This window comes from Anopheles cruzii, chromosome 2 (genome assembly GCF_943734635.1).
Source record: "Anopheles cruzii chromosome 2, idAnoCruzAS_RS32_06, whole genome shotgun sequence".
Classification (NCBI taxonomy): Eukaryota; Metazoa; Arthropoda; class Insecta; order Diptera; family Culicidae; genus Anopheles; species Anopheles cruzii.
The window spans coordinates 35,555,636-35,570,090 of NC_069144.1; the positions used below are offsets into that span (position 1 = coordinate 35,555,636).

At 41.9% G+C, this 14,455-nt stretch overlaps 1 protein-coding gene across 1 annotated transcript; it reads right to left on the reverse strand.

Annotated features, from left to right (window-relative positions):
• Nucleotides 1-1,016: 1,016 nt before the first annotated feature.
• Nucleotides 1,017-11,170, reverse strand: LOC128268741 (transient receptor potential cation channel subfamily A member 1). Its single transcript, XM_053005935.1, has 14 exons — nt 11,048-11,170; nt 10,821-10,985; nt 7,049-7,296; nt 6,221-6,416; nt 5,041-6,147; nt 4,182-4,496; nt 3,889-3,999; nt 2,775-2,972; nt 2,282-2,698; nt 2,016-2,132; nt 1,789-1,951; nt 1,447-1,725; nt 1,249-1,379; nt 1,017-1,178 (listed from the first exon to the last, which is right to left on the reverse strand). The coding sequence occupies exons 1-14, from the start codon at nt 11,168-11,170 to the stop codon at nt 1,017-1,019; spliced, it is 3,732 nt and encodes a 1,243-aa protein (XP_052861895.1).
• Nucleotides 11,171-14,455: the final 3,285 nt, after the last annotated feature.

Here is a 14,455-nt window from a genome sequence, read left to right on the forward strand (position 1 = left end):
GGCAAAGCAAATGCATGAGTTGAGACTCGAAATAATTTCGTTAAGTGGTTTGTTTCCGTCGATGTTAAAGGTCACTGGTCTTAATTTCCTCTTGGCCACTCTAGGCTTCCTCGGTTTCTTTTTTCGCAGCGGACACTAGAGCTTTCATCTGGGACACAGGAGACAACGCGAAACAAACATATCGTTGGAAAGAGTTGTTTTATTTTCTGTTTTTGAAATATAATACAATCCACACCGACACATATAATGGATTACCAAAACAGTGGACAACAGAGTCCATTACTGTTAATACATTTACTTATTGGTCTCTATCCGAGGACTAGTTTCTTCTTCTTCTTTTTTGGCGCTACAACCGCTGAGCAGTCTTGGCCTGGCACCAGAGACAATGCTAATCTCTGATGCTCTTCTGTAACATTTTTTTTAATTTTTACGGACGGGATTGTTAGCCCCGCGCCAACCCCCCTGTCACGCCGGTATCGGGAATCGAAACCATGGCCGGTTGAGTGACAACCGATCCCGGGATTCGAAACCCAGGCCAGCTGCGTGACAGCTGTTACACAACAGCAGCAGCGAGAACTAGTTTACAATTTTAAATTTTGCCCATTTAAAAATGATTATGCTTTGAATTGAGACTAAATCATATAGATGATGTATTAACTGTGGTAAGTTATAATAATCTCATGTGACCCTTACTTGTTATTTCTTTATTCTTTCCAAGTATAGTTTATAGTTATGATCTTATGATCGCAAATTCCATTGAATGTTGTTTTTATAATAACTTTCGCCAGTAATAAGAGCCGATTAGGATAATGCAGACGAAGAACGGAAAAGTCGGACGATTAGGATCGCGACTAGCAGCATACAACTGTAAGAATCGGCGACGCATGCCTGTACTAATGTATCTTCATGTTTAAAAGAGGATCACATCGAGAGCAGTATATTTTCGTCTCTGGCGCCGCTTCCAGAGCTTCACAAGTTTTATACACCTTGTCGAAATTTATAAAAACTGTTGTCACCTATTTGTTAATTGATCTGTTGAAGCTCAATGTGGCGCCCAGCTTCTTTCTTATTCTTGGCGAAGACCAGCGAGAGGTACGACTGGCCTTCAGTAACCCTTTGACATCACTCGTCGGAACGCCTTCATCTACATCATCTGCCTCAGTTTTGATCTCCATTTTCTGAAAAAAATCAACTTTCGTAAATGTTTTGCTTTACAAAACAAACAAAAATGATTACAGATTAGCTCACCTGCACGATCAGTCGGAGAAGCTGATGCTGAGTGTCCAGTGCACAGGTAATGTCCCTTAGCTTCCGCTTCTGCTTCTCTAACTCCAATGCCAAGTAATCTTCCGTGTTGTCGAGTACCAAATCGAGCCCCCCTGCGAACAGTTCCAGACATGTGCTCGTTAATTTTTTGGATCGGATAGAGAATGCTAAATTCGTTACCTTTATATTCGTCCGTAAACGGATTGCAAAACCATTTCCGCAGTACCGAGTCAAGGAATCCGAGCTTACATTTTTTCTCATTAGGATACTCGATCAGTTCCATCTTGTCGACCATCTCGAGCCACATTTGCGGAAGCTTGCGTTCCAGTTCAGTGTGTAAAACTACCTGCATAGCGAGACGTTTCAGTTGAGCATTTCGGCGGACTCGATCGATATCACCGATGGCCAAACCGATCAGCAAGTTCATCAGCAAAATGGGCATGAGTATCATGAACAAACCTGTGATAGTTACATCCGTTATCACTCTTTCCAAGCTTGTAAAAATGTGCCTTGGCTACTCACAAAGTATTACGAATGAAGGCAACGGGAACGGCAGATCTCCGGCGTGAACTGGTTGAACATACGTTCCGACGAAATCCATCTCTCCCAGCATCATAGAGAACGTGCGTACCAACGACATTGGAATGGAGGAGAACGACAGGTGGTTAACTTGCGGTTCCTCAACCTGTAGGGTAAGTAGCCAAATTGTTCATTGCAGCCCAAAGTAGCGTGAACGCTTCACTACCGACCTTTGATAGCAGAATGTAGAACGCTAGGCCAAAAGCTATTATTAGGATGCTAAAAACGGTTAACACTTTGATGAGAGTTTGCAATATTTCCAAAAACATTACAACGTAGATCCCAATCTGTAAAATAGCAAAATAAATGTTTGAAATGTTCTCCGGATACTGCGGTTTACTTTTGCTTGATAACTCCATCGAACATCGTTCGGTATGGGGTCTAACTTCCTCGATTAAATTTAGTTTGAAGTTTTCGCAGTGTTATCAAAGCTCACCTGATCGAATCGTTGCAGAAACAGGAGCAGATTGAACCAGGAAAAGAAAACGGTTATCGAGGCAGCGGAGTAGTTGACATTGTAGCACATTCCACTGGCAAACATTGGCCAAACCATAATCAGTGCCGACGTGTACAGTATCCACGAGATAAAATTGTTCGGCTCCAACAGGTAGTGCCATTTTTGCTGATATGCCTGCAGCAGCTCTCGGAGAGCACTGACGACAATGTAGACAATGATTCCAATTCCGGAAACCAGTGTGGTTGTCGTTATGTCCAGTTGTTCCACGATTTGTGGTACAGTTGCAGTCGTGGTGAGGTTCGCGATAGGAGCATAGTTGTATCGTTTGTTCCGGTCCAACGAGGAACGAAACGCTACTATTACTTGCTGTCCACCAGTGTCGTTTTCATGCGTACTCTACACGGAAGCCAATCATGATGTGAATGTTTAATGGCGCATGTATCTGATTTTACACTAAGGACCATTTACTTACATTGCCCGTATCATGGCTGACAGGAGCTACATTACTCATTATGTGCGAAGTATAGAGTGTCACAAAGAACAAAAATACACTGTAGAACAGCAGGTTTGCTAGATGAAAGTATTTCCCATAAGAATTCCACTTCATTTGCAAATACTTCTGACTTAGCGGATGCGCCAGCAGTTCCACTCGTCCATGGGATACCATCGCCTATTCGAGTTCGTCATTAGAGGAGGACAAATACACAAATCCAATAAATAAATATAACCATACCAAAAATAAAAACCATAGTTTAATTAGCTTTGTTTCACACGGTTTTGCATTCAGGGAACAAATTAACAGTGCATAAACATACATTTAAATGATAATATTTTAACATCACATTCGATGTGTGAAATTCTATGCGAAAAAATAGAATTACTTTCACAAATAGCGAAAGAAAAGAAACCCGAAGAATGTTCAAAACATCAAAACATCGTTAGCCCAACTATCACAAGCGTACGTTACAGCAAATAAGCGTTTCTTACTCACATTAACAACATGCAAAGGCGGTGATCGCCATTTGGGATCGTTTAAGGTTTTCCGCATTTCAGCAATCGCCTCTTGCGACTTTTGGTACGCGCTAAATGAATATTTTATCTGCCATCGATAAAACAAAAACGAAAGGTTAAGTGTCGCAGATGCTGTCAATTTAGTAGGGAACTAAAAGGTTTTCAAAATGCGACAGACTTTCTTGCGCAACTGTGAAAGTTTAGTGTTTCGTTCACCCCAAAAAGGCGTTTCAGTTTCAAAGTCCACCATTCAGTTTTGATATCTTCAAAAGTAAGAATCTCTAGATGTTGTGTGATGCCGCTTTCTGATGCAATCTGTTTTATCGTAAATAAGCTGAAATGGAGTAATACTGCCCGAAAAGCAACAAGTGTCACGTGGCACATCTATTAGCAAACGTAAATAGCATGCATGAAATGTGTCATGCATTCTTCGGAACTGGAGCATCGTAGAGTTGGTTCTCGGACACGGTTGAGTGAAAAGTTGACAGTGTACATTTTAACTCGCTTAAAAAGCAGCCAGAAGCATGCACCACATGCAAGGGGGCGTCCCAGCTTTCCGCGGAGAATGTCCTTACGTTGAGTGCAGGAAGTGGTATAGGCTTAGAAATTTGCACCGCTTCGCCCGTTCGACCGTCCATTTGGGCGTACAGTGCCGGACACTGGAGGCAGCTAAACGAGTATCGAATCTGAATGAAGGGTTATGCGGAGAAAGATTAGGTGTATGTTGAGCAATGCATTTTAGCTTCTGCCCCAGCTGACGAGCGCTTGAACGCGATGGTCTGCAGTCGCGCCACGTGAGAAAGTCCGTGAGCGCGCCCTAGAATGAAACTAATTAACCCATTAACGGCGGGCCAGCCCCTGGACTTACGTAGAAGCTTTTTGAGTCCTTCTTGCAGTTCGCCTTGGTGATGCAGTTATCTTGTACGGCTTCGAAAACACGCGGCATCGACGCGATCAGCGCCAGCGTAACGCAAGGATGTTTGTCCGATTTCAGTGCCATGACCTCACTGGATCGCTCCTCATGGGTTGCCATAGCCAGGGCGGCCTCCGGGTACTTATAGTAGATGGCGTAGTCAATAGCGCTCATGTCCATGTAATTGTGCAGAAGCTTACAGCCAAGGCCAAGCAGCAACACCACGGCGTTCGGTTTGTTTTCCATCGTTGCTAGATGCAATGCTGTGTTCTAGTTTATGATGTGAATGAAATGATTGAATTGTTTTCCAAAAAAATGTTTGAAACGTGACTCGAAGCAGTACTTTGCTTCAGCATTCAATAGGTTTCATCCCCCCATTTCTACGGTACCAATCAAGATCCAATTCATCGTTAGTACAATACAACAATTGTGCTAATGTATTGCTATTGATATTATATCGTCGTCATGTAAATAGAAGGATAATTAAAAACAGCCCTACTGACAAGCCAGCAGCCAAAAAAAAAGAACTTCCACAATATATTGGTCGCATCCCTTTTAACAGAAAAATTTTAAAGATCTGTGCTTGAGACGCCACGTAGTTGTTATCAATTATTGCCTCTATGAGCCTTGATGAACCATCTAAATGTTCACAATTTTATTGTTTTGTTTAAAATTTAGCTAACAACCTCAGAACTTTGTAAACGGTATCATACCTCCGAATGAGTAGGAAAGTCCTCGACAATATTTCGCCCGATAGCATGACTATCGGAGGATCGGGAATGGAATGTCCCTAGCAAACAGGCAAACAACTTACCCCATCTTTGTCCACCTGATCGAGCAGGTGCGAGTGGACCGAGTGCAGAAGCTCGACCGTCTGGGTGTAGCCGGACATGGCCGCCAAGTGCAACGGGTTGCGTCCATTGTGGTCCCGGTGCAGCAGGGCCCCTCGGTTCAGCAGCATCTGCACGACTCGTGTGTGGCCTTGCTGCGATGCAATGTGCAACGGCGTCAGACCCTCGCCATCGCTTTCGTTGATGATGAACGTGCCCTTCTCCGAATCGAGCAGCTGGCGCACAGTGTTGTAGCGTCCATACCGAGCTGCAAAGTGGAGCGGACTCTCGTTGTTATTGTTCTTCAAGTTGATGCACGCTCCAAGACGGATCAGGTTTTCCAGCGATCTAATGTGACCTTCGCGGCTGGCGTAGTGCATGGGCGAACAGCCGGCATCGTCCTTCTCGTTCAATAACTGCAGCAGGCACAACTCGGACTGCGCGCGGCACACCTCCTTAGCGAACTCGTCCAGGCAGCCCCCGTTCATGATCACCAAGTGCAGAACGTTGCGCGAGTTGGCGTCCTTCAAGCTAATGTTTGCCCCTAGCCTAATCAGCGATGTGACGGTGCGCCAACCGCCACGCGACGACGAGAGCAACAGTGGCGACCGTTTCTCCTTGTCCATCGCGTTGATGTCGGCGCCCTCGTTCACCAAATACTCGACGATTTCCGGGTGATCGAACATGGCCGCGCAGTGCAGCGGGGTCATCTTCTGGATGTCGGTGCAGCCGAGACTGACGCGCTTCTCGAGTGGCTGCGAGCGGAACATCAGCTTCACAATCTCGATGGCGCCCTGGGCGGCAGCCAGGTGCACCGGCGTCGAAAGGTCATGCTGCTGGGTGGAAATCTTGGCCCCCGACTTCAAGCAAAGCTCTACGGCCTTAATGTCGCCACCGTGCACGGCCGAGTGCAGCGGAACGTTCCCTTCGGAGTCGTAGAAAGAAATCATCTCCTCCCGGGTGCAGCCCTTCGATTCGCCCCACTGAAAGAAGACTTCCATCGTTTTGGAGCTGGCATTTTTGGCCGCCTCGTGGATCGGGTAGTAACCGTTGTTGCAGGGCTTCCGCGGGCAAGCTCCGAATTCGGAAATCTTTTCGGAACATCATCATCGGACATTTACGATTTGATCCTCCAAGCCGGCAAGTTTATTAGAGAATGCTTACCAAAATTTGGGCGCATTCTTCGTTGTCATAGATGGCCGCTAAGTGCAGCGCCGTACGGCCGTGTTCTCCGCCTTGCTGTATGTCGATAACTTCACGATACTTACCCATAACCTGCAGTGCTTTCACCTTGTTCTGCTCCGTAGCAAGATGTACCGGAGCAAGTTTTTTGTCGTTCAAAATGTTTGTAGCCACCGAACTAGATATACAAGCAGAAGGGTTGTGTCATTTGTTCTATCGCTCATCGGAATTAATAAACGTGCCTGCTGTAGCGTGCTTAGCATTGACAAATGATCACAGACTACGATACACTGAAGATCATGTGCTTATAATTTTAGTTAAGTTAGTTTCTAATTAGTGTTCCTGTCCCTTTTTGTACGATTTTTATTGTGAAACTGTAAATGGGTTTGGCAGGATATTATTGCCAAAAAGGCCAATGAGTGTTTCCAGCTAGATATAATCTAGTTCTGTAGTAACTTAAAATCTAAAAACTTTCACTACACTAATCGAAAGCTCCTTAATACATAACGAGAATAAAGTTCCAATCTCATTTGCAGTTGCAAGGTCATAAGTAAGATATTTTGAAAAGAGAGAGAGCACTCTTTAATTTCGATTAAACAACAATCCACTTGTTTTCTCTTCGTAACGGATTAAATAAATTAAATTGCCTAATCGAACTTCATCACTCGGAAGCCCTACCCTGAAGATTGCGAAAGAGTCGAACTTTTTACCTCATCAGCAGATGTAACGCTCAATTAAGTTTTCTTACGAAATGGTGCTTATGCTCATGTTGGCTTTCGAATCTGGGAGTACTTTTCGACGAATACTTACACTTTCAGTAGAAACTCCAGCGCATTCAACGAATCGTTTTCGACGGCCGTGTGGAGTGGTGTGTTGCCAATCATGTCCTGTGCATTGAGATTTCCTGCTTCCTGATGGATGAACGAAAGAATGTTCACACGGTTCCGCGCAGCTGCTTGGTGGGCTGCTGTTCGACCCTTGCTGTCTTGTACCGCCAGTCTGGTGACGTCCGCTTCATACAGCCGTATGAACTCTTCCAAATTGCCGGACTCGGCTGCCTGTCGAAATGTGTTCGAAGCAACAATCAATCACGAACGAATAATAGTAAATTTGATGATTTACCACTAAAAATCAATCTTACTTAATAAAAATTGTATTAGAGAAAGCATTGAACCAGCTTATTACATTTTTGCCATGTTCAGCCATAGTTTCTTAGCTTTTAGAAAATTGAATAAAAAATCCGAATCGCTAACTGTGTTTTTCGTTTATATTTAATTGAATATTATAAATGATCATAAACGGAAAATAGGTAGGGTTAACTAAACTGAAAATTTTAAAATGGGAAAAAAAATCCTTATAAATATACTGCAGCATGAACTAATCATCATCATTGCTTAAAAAAATGATCATTAAATCAATCTGGAAATTATTAGCAAACTGCTACTATAAACTTGAAGACACTTTTGAGCTTTATAATTTATTTATCCTGCAGTGCTATTCAAATGATAGTTCGTGGTAATTCCGAATCAAAAATTAAAAAAAAATTACTCTCCTTTAATAAAACCATAACGGTTGAATCTCAGTAAAATTGCTTTGTTCGCGCAATTAATGCATTGTAACTGTTGTTCTGTGTACAACTTGGTTTTTATTGAAAAAGTGTCCAATAATGCGCTGAATAAGATTTTAATTAACCATTCACCAATAATGAATTGAGCTTATATGCATAATGCTATATGACAATATCTTTGTTTTCGTGTAATATTTACGGTACTGCCGTTCCCTGTTTTGCACAGGCAGCAGATTTGTCACATATTTACTATGTAAGCAGTTATAATCAGTGTCAAAGATATCGCGCTATCAAGGTGCATTATTTGAGGAACATATTGTTTTGGTTAATTAGTGCCTCAATTTTATGTTTCGCATTCGAGGCACGATTTCTGATAAACTGATACCGGTGTAAGGGGTGAGGGACCCTTCGGTTCGTCGGTATGCAATTTGTGTTTGGGGCAAATAATACCAACAGTCATATGGTATTTCGCATACACCGTTCTAAGTCAAACAGTGTCGAGAAATGATAAGAAACCATTAGTACATGAACCTGATTTTATCTGATAAAAAATCGCACACAAGTGTCATTTTTTTTCAGAAAAAAAAAATATTTGTTTCTTGCTTTGGTCTTATTGGTGCGCAATATTATTATGCGGTATATTTTTGGCATTGAATGACGGACTTATTGCTCCGTAAACATAATTAACCAGGCGCCTCCATGGTGGGCAATTGTAGTAAATCACTGGGCGCCTCCATTGCTAGAAATGTTCTGTTATTTTGTTTGGCAAACTGATAAACATAGACGATAATGACCTGCAAGAATTCTTCGGCATTTACGCGAACCGTGCCCGGAAGGCGTAACACTCTGCTCCAGTTTACTGCGATTTTTAGCGGCGGTGAAACTACGAATCGGTTCCGTTTCGAACAACTCTGCCACACCCGCCTTAAGGACTTTTGTGTATACATAGTAACGGACGGATAGTATCGACCTATTGACACTTTACACTTTCACTATACGGTGGATGTTTGTTTCGTTAAGCTTTTCAATTTTCAACACTTTTATTTTAAAGAATGTACTGATGCTTACTGTTGACACCGCTTCTCGCTTCGCTGTGTGTACCTTTTTGTTTCTTATTGATCTTATTGTCGAGGAAGATTGACTGGAACAATATACATATTGTTTTTTTCTTAATCTTGAATCGCAAATATAACATAGCGCCCGAAAATTCGACGTCATTTCCTCTAATCAGCACCAATTGATTCGTTCACAGGTTTCCTTCTTCATGACAAATTAATAGCGTTCCTTCCGCTGAAACCGAATTAGTGTTAATGTATTATCTGATGTCTGGAATTACTATCCAAAGATTTTAATTGGTGGTTGAGCTTAAGTAGATTAATTCAATTTGTCTTTAGCTACTGGTCCCATAAGGGCAAATGACACTTAACTCATTATGTTGTTTTAGAATAGAGTGCACTATGAACGGGAGACATGTCCCATAAGTAATGAAATTTCTCATCCGATCGTTACTTAGTTATTGTTTAAATGGTCCAATGTGCCAGGGTTTTGCAACATGAAGCACCAATGGAGCACTCATTTAAATCAAACACTTGAAGTTTACCATTTAAAAATGGCAGCTTTCTGTATAATGTTTAGTCGATACAAAGCATTGCCAAGTGCATTTTAATGTGGTAGAAAATTTCACGTAAGTTCAAAACCTGATCTGATGACCCCTGTCTGATTTTTCGCATTAACTGCTTCATATTATTTTTATCTTGCTTTATAATGTTCTTTCGTTCACTTTCATTGTCATAGGAACCAACCGTTAGGTGTATATTAATTCGAAAAGCTGTAAATCTCCACACCACTATGTTTCACATTAGCTTTTCTAGGATGGCATCGAGAAAGACGCAACGTATCGCACAAACAATACTAATTAAGCTACACGTTCTCGTCGTAAACCGACTCCGAGTAGCTTAAGCTTCTAGCCATTAAACGCACCAACCAGCTTATGCTACAACAAAATTAATTGCACAATAACTTTCTTTTCCCAACGCACCACTCCTGAAGAGTGAGCACTACTAACTATCACGAAAAGGTTTCGATTGTCGTTTTCTTAACACGAACACGAACACGTTACATCCTGTTTGATCATCTTCAAGATGTCGAGATCGACTCGGTGAAAATTCACTTGCTGGCACCAGTTCAACTAAGGGTTGATGACAGACTGACGGTGAACTGCTCTCTTCAACAGTTATTATATAGTCTCCGGCGTTTTACGCAAAGATTAATGCCAATCAACCTAAGAGGCTACGGTCACCCGAGAGACAAAATGACAAATCACCAAGAGAGTGTCAGAAAAAGGGAGAAAGGGAGAGAGTATGAGCCTCATTGCTACAAGTCGGTGAGCGAAACATTTGTATAGAAAATAACCAAGCCAGGACCCAACTTCTACCGGTTCCTCGCCATTGAAACTTGTACTTGCTGATAGCAACGACACGGAATCGGGTTGGTGTGTCATGCAAGCGACAGAAATCACCGTTGGATCAGATTTACTGCAATATTAATACAAAAACTACACAGATACGATCGATTTTATTTCCCGAAGGATAGATAAGTATCAGTTTGGATCATTCGCTCTGGGAGTACGGCAATTTCACTCAGTAGAAGACTCTTGCCCAAAGGATTTACAAGCATGGTTTTAAAAAACACGCACATCAAATAATGTACGAGCATATTGAGATTAATTTATTTAGCTTTAAAGTAGTGGGCCAGTTGAAATGTAAAATTGATCAAAAAAAGTATAAAGCAATTCAAAACAAGCGATTTTGAAGTGAATATCTAATAAATTGGTTGTTGAATAGACGGTTGATGATCGACAGCCTCAGACGGTAAGGAAACTGGATGGGTAGTTTGATGAATTCTGCCGACCATTCGGATAAACCAAATGAACAGATTGTGATAAATACGATCTTGAAGTGGCAATGGAGCAATTTTCGGATTTCTTAGGATTCTTCGGATCACAGTTTCACTCACCCTTAGTATGCGGTATGGGCTATCGATAAGAAGACACACTTCCGCTTCGCCAGGCTGTGTAAGTATGGCTTGCAGCTCATTACTGTCGTAGGCGTTTATCTGGCGCACTTTCGAATTGTGCATTGACTGCGTTGATGGAAGCTTTAGACGGGACAACAGCCAATTCTGGAAAATAGTTTCATAAGGTCTCTGTCCACGATACCGAAAGTTATTCGCAACCACTGTACTTTGAATGCCTGAGACTGCTGTAGCTCTCCCTCTTTATGGTCACCATTGCATGTGGTAAGGTTCTGCTCGGTCTCGGATCGAACCGATCGTGCACTATGCATCAAGTAGTGCGATGCAGGCATGACTATTTCTACAAGCCGTTTATCTTAATCGTTTGATCTTAAACCGGAAGAAATAGAACAATTTTCACCGATAAAATATAACGAACTATGCCTTGTTATTTACACTCGTAAAATATAAAGTTAGCATAGGTATGTTCGCTGCTCTTTTTCTAAATGTTGTCATTAGCACCTATACAAAACATATAAACTTTTGAGCATGCAAATTTTAGCACAATAACTACATAATAAGCTTGTAATACAAGCATATGGTGTAAAATTCTCATGTACATCCGTTACTGACGTACATCAATCCAACAAAACTGTCGCCAGCTTTCTGAGCAAAAGTAGTTAATAGTTGTGTCCGCAAAGTAATGTTTACCGTCTATTTACAGCGATAAACTTTCAAAGGTGTGGTTCAAAGTGCTGCTCGTTCGAAACAGAAACATAGCAAGTTATGCTAACATAGAACATTTGATCTGGCTATCGTTTACTCGGTTACTTCGGTGTGAACATTTTGAATTTAAGCTATGTTGAAATGTTTTTGAAATTTGTTATTAGATTAAATGTAGACTGTACAACAATCATATAAGAAACCCTTTCGATGCCATATGTTTTGCTATTGATATGGGCAACTTGTTTCGACTGATTTTGAATAAAGTTACACTTTAACACTTTTATGTTTGTTGTGACAGTACGATTATTTCTTCACAATTCTGTTCACGATTTTAATGAAGAAAATAGTAAATAAGTTTAATGCTCTACTAGGTCAATCTCATGCCCGTCCGATTGATCTTAATTTTTCTTCAAACTTTTAAAACTTTTCTACGATCCACTTTTCACAGGTCACTTTTCATACGATCCCCTTTTGGTTGTCTAAAATGCACGAGAAACATTGTTAAGCTTTTCGCAAAATTTCACACTTTAAGCTGCAATTTATTAACGCACAACAATACCGAAATATTGTTTTGTGTTTCTGCGAATAAGCTGTGTTTGTTGTATCATAAAAATTACACACCACTGTGTCTTATTACATTATGGCGCAAATTTTGGAAACACTTTAACTACACCGAATTCACTTCAATATCAAGCAATTGTATATTGTTGACTAGCAGAAACTTTTGGTACTTTGCAACACTAATTTCCACTCCGAAGACTAGGACAAAGCAGGTTCGCTGTCCGAGCCTTGACTGGCTGCTCACTCTCTTGAGGTTGCGAACGTTGTGCTCAACGATCGACGGAACACTGACGGAAATACTACGGCACGAGTCAGATTAACTTAATGATTTCAACAAGGCGAGGAAATGGTAGTCCCTTTCCACAGCTTGGCCACTCCTTGCCACGCATCCCACGCTGACGCACTGTGTGTGTGCGTGAAAATGCTGGAAAAAACTAGCTGCAAACCGACCCACCCTCGTCAGAGGGTAGATCGAACGGTGGACATACGCTGAAAAACAAACAACAGCGACGACTTTGTGAAGCCCAGCAGACATACTTCATTGTCTGTTCACCGACAGTGACACTTCTCATCCTCACGTGCGTCGTGCCTTGTGTCGAACTGCACAGATCCCTTGCACAACTTGTAGTTCACTTTTTCGGGTGATCAACTCGAATTTATTTGCATAAAAAGCGAAAAGTACGGCCAACAAAATTAATGACGGACAGCATAGACGGACTACAGAGAAACTGTTTAGCGTTTGCTGGCGAGAAATTGCCGGCACGGTGCGTGCTCCCCAGCGACCGATTTGGATCCTAGGAATACATAGATTAATGTTGGCGAGATAACAACAGGTCGTCGTGCAAACGGACACCAATCGTACGTAGCGATAATGATTAGCATTTATAATGAAAGCATAGCTTCACTCAATGCTTTACACTCCTCGGTACTGCGGCTCTTCACTCGGTACTTGTAGCAAGTGTTTCGATACACTCTGTACCCAAGTAAATAACATTGGTGTCCAATACAAAAACTTGCCATTTTAATGCCAGGAAGCCCTTTTTTTGTGCACTTATATTCACAATAAAACCATAAAGTTTATTAGGGACCAGCGGAACACGCCTGAAACTCTATACCCAAAACCACCGCCCATGACGAACCAAAACGGTTCCGTCAGATCTTATCGGTCATTATATTAATGGAGCCCAGGACAGCTTCAACCAAATGTGATGACACACCAGAGGGAGTCCAGACTTTGAGGTTGGCGGGTTGTTTTGCACATACCGCGTACCGTTTCCAGGATCTTTCATCGCCTCCGTCCGGAATATAAAACGAATTTCCGTAAAACAGTGTACAAGAAGTTGACTTATACTGAAAATATCAACCGTACCGCACAGGTATCGACGATTAACTTTGTTTCTGAAGTTCAAAATGTTCAACACCAAAGAACGAGGGGTGGGAAATAACTTTTCCGTGCTGCCAACTTTAAATAGATGAAACTACAAAAACAACATCGACATCAAGTTGGTGTGTGTATGTTTATTTCCATCGTTCACCATGCAGGAGTGTTGATCAACAGTATCGGTATAACAATTATTACTTAATTCACACTGATAACGCGTTCGTCATCACTCTGGAAAACGTAATTTTCATTCCGTACCGTAATTGCTAATTCCCAACGGAAGAACTAGCTCCACTCAAAACCACCGTTGAGCTTCGTCGCAAGAAGAGGGCTGGTGCATTCACGACGATACCATAAATGAGCAAACATACCACAACAACAGCACCAAAGTAGACAACCGAGTTTCGTACACGTGGCCATAGGAGTTTCTTGAGTGTTTTCCTTGGTTGATGTAACCAGTTGAAGGACACTTCCGGGCGACTGTAGAAGAGAAAATTAAACACAGGCACACACTCAACCAACGATCAATCGGGAATCGGGATGAACGAACGAGCTACTCGTGAAAAGATGAGAAAAATCTGCATTTGTTTGTTTATCTTGGCTGTGCGTAAGAAACCCTTTCCAAATCACGTTTTTCAATCATTTTTCGGTGCTAGTAAATGTGTGTTTGTTGAAAGTTGTGTGTCATTCCGACGGAAGAATTTTACGATAAGTAAAAAAAAACATGTTGGCAAAGCGTCTGAGAACTGACCAGGCACTGTTCGAAGAAAAGTGAAATGAAACGGGAATGTTGCTAAAAACCCAACGGCTAATGAAGCAATTTTGAAACCATACAAAAACGACTAAATAGCATCATTGCGCGTCTGAGAAGTTGCTCGCCAATGGCTGGCGCCAGCGTCTGGTGGGTGTGTTGTCTGTGCCGTCGTGACGTAGTGTCGTACGGATTCATCCCGATGATATCTGTGCTCTC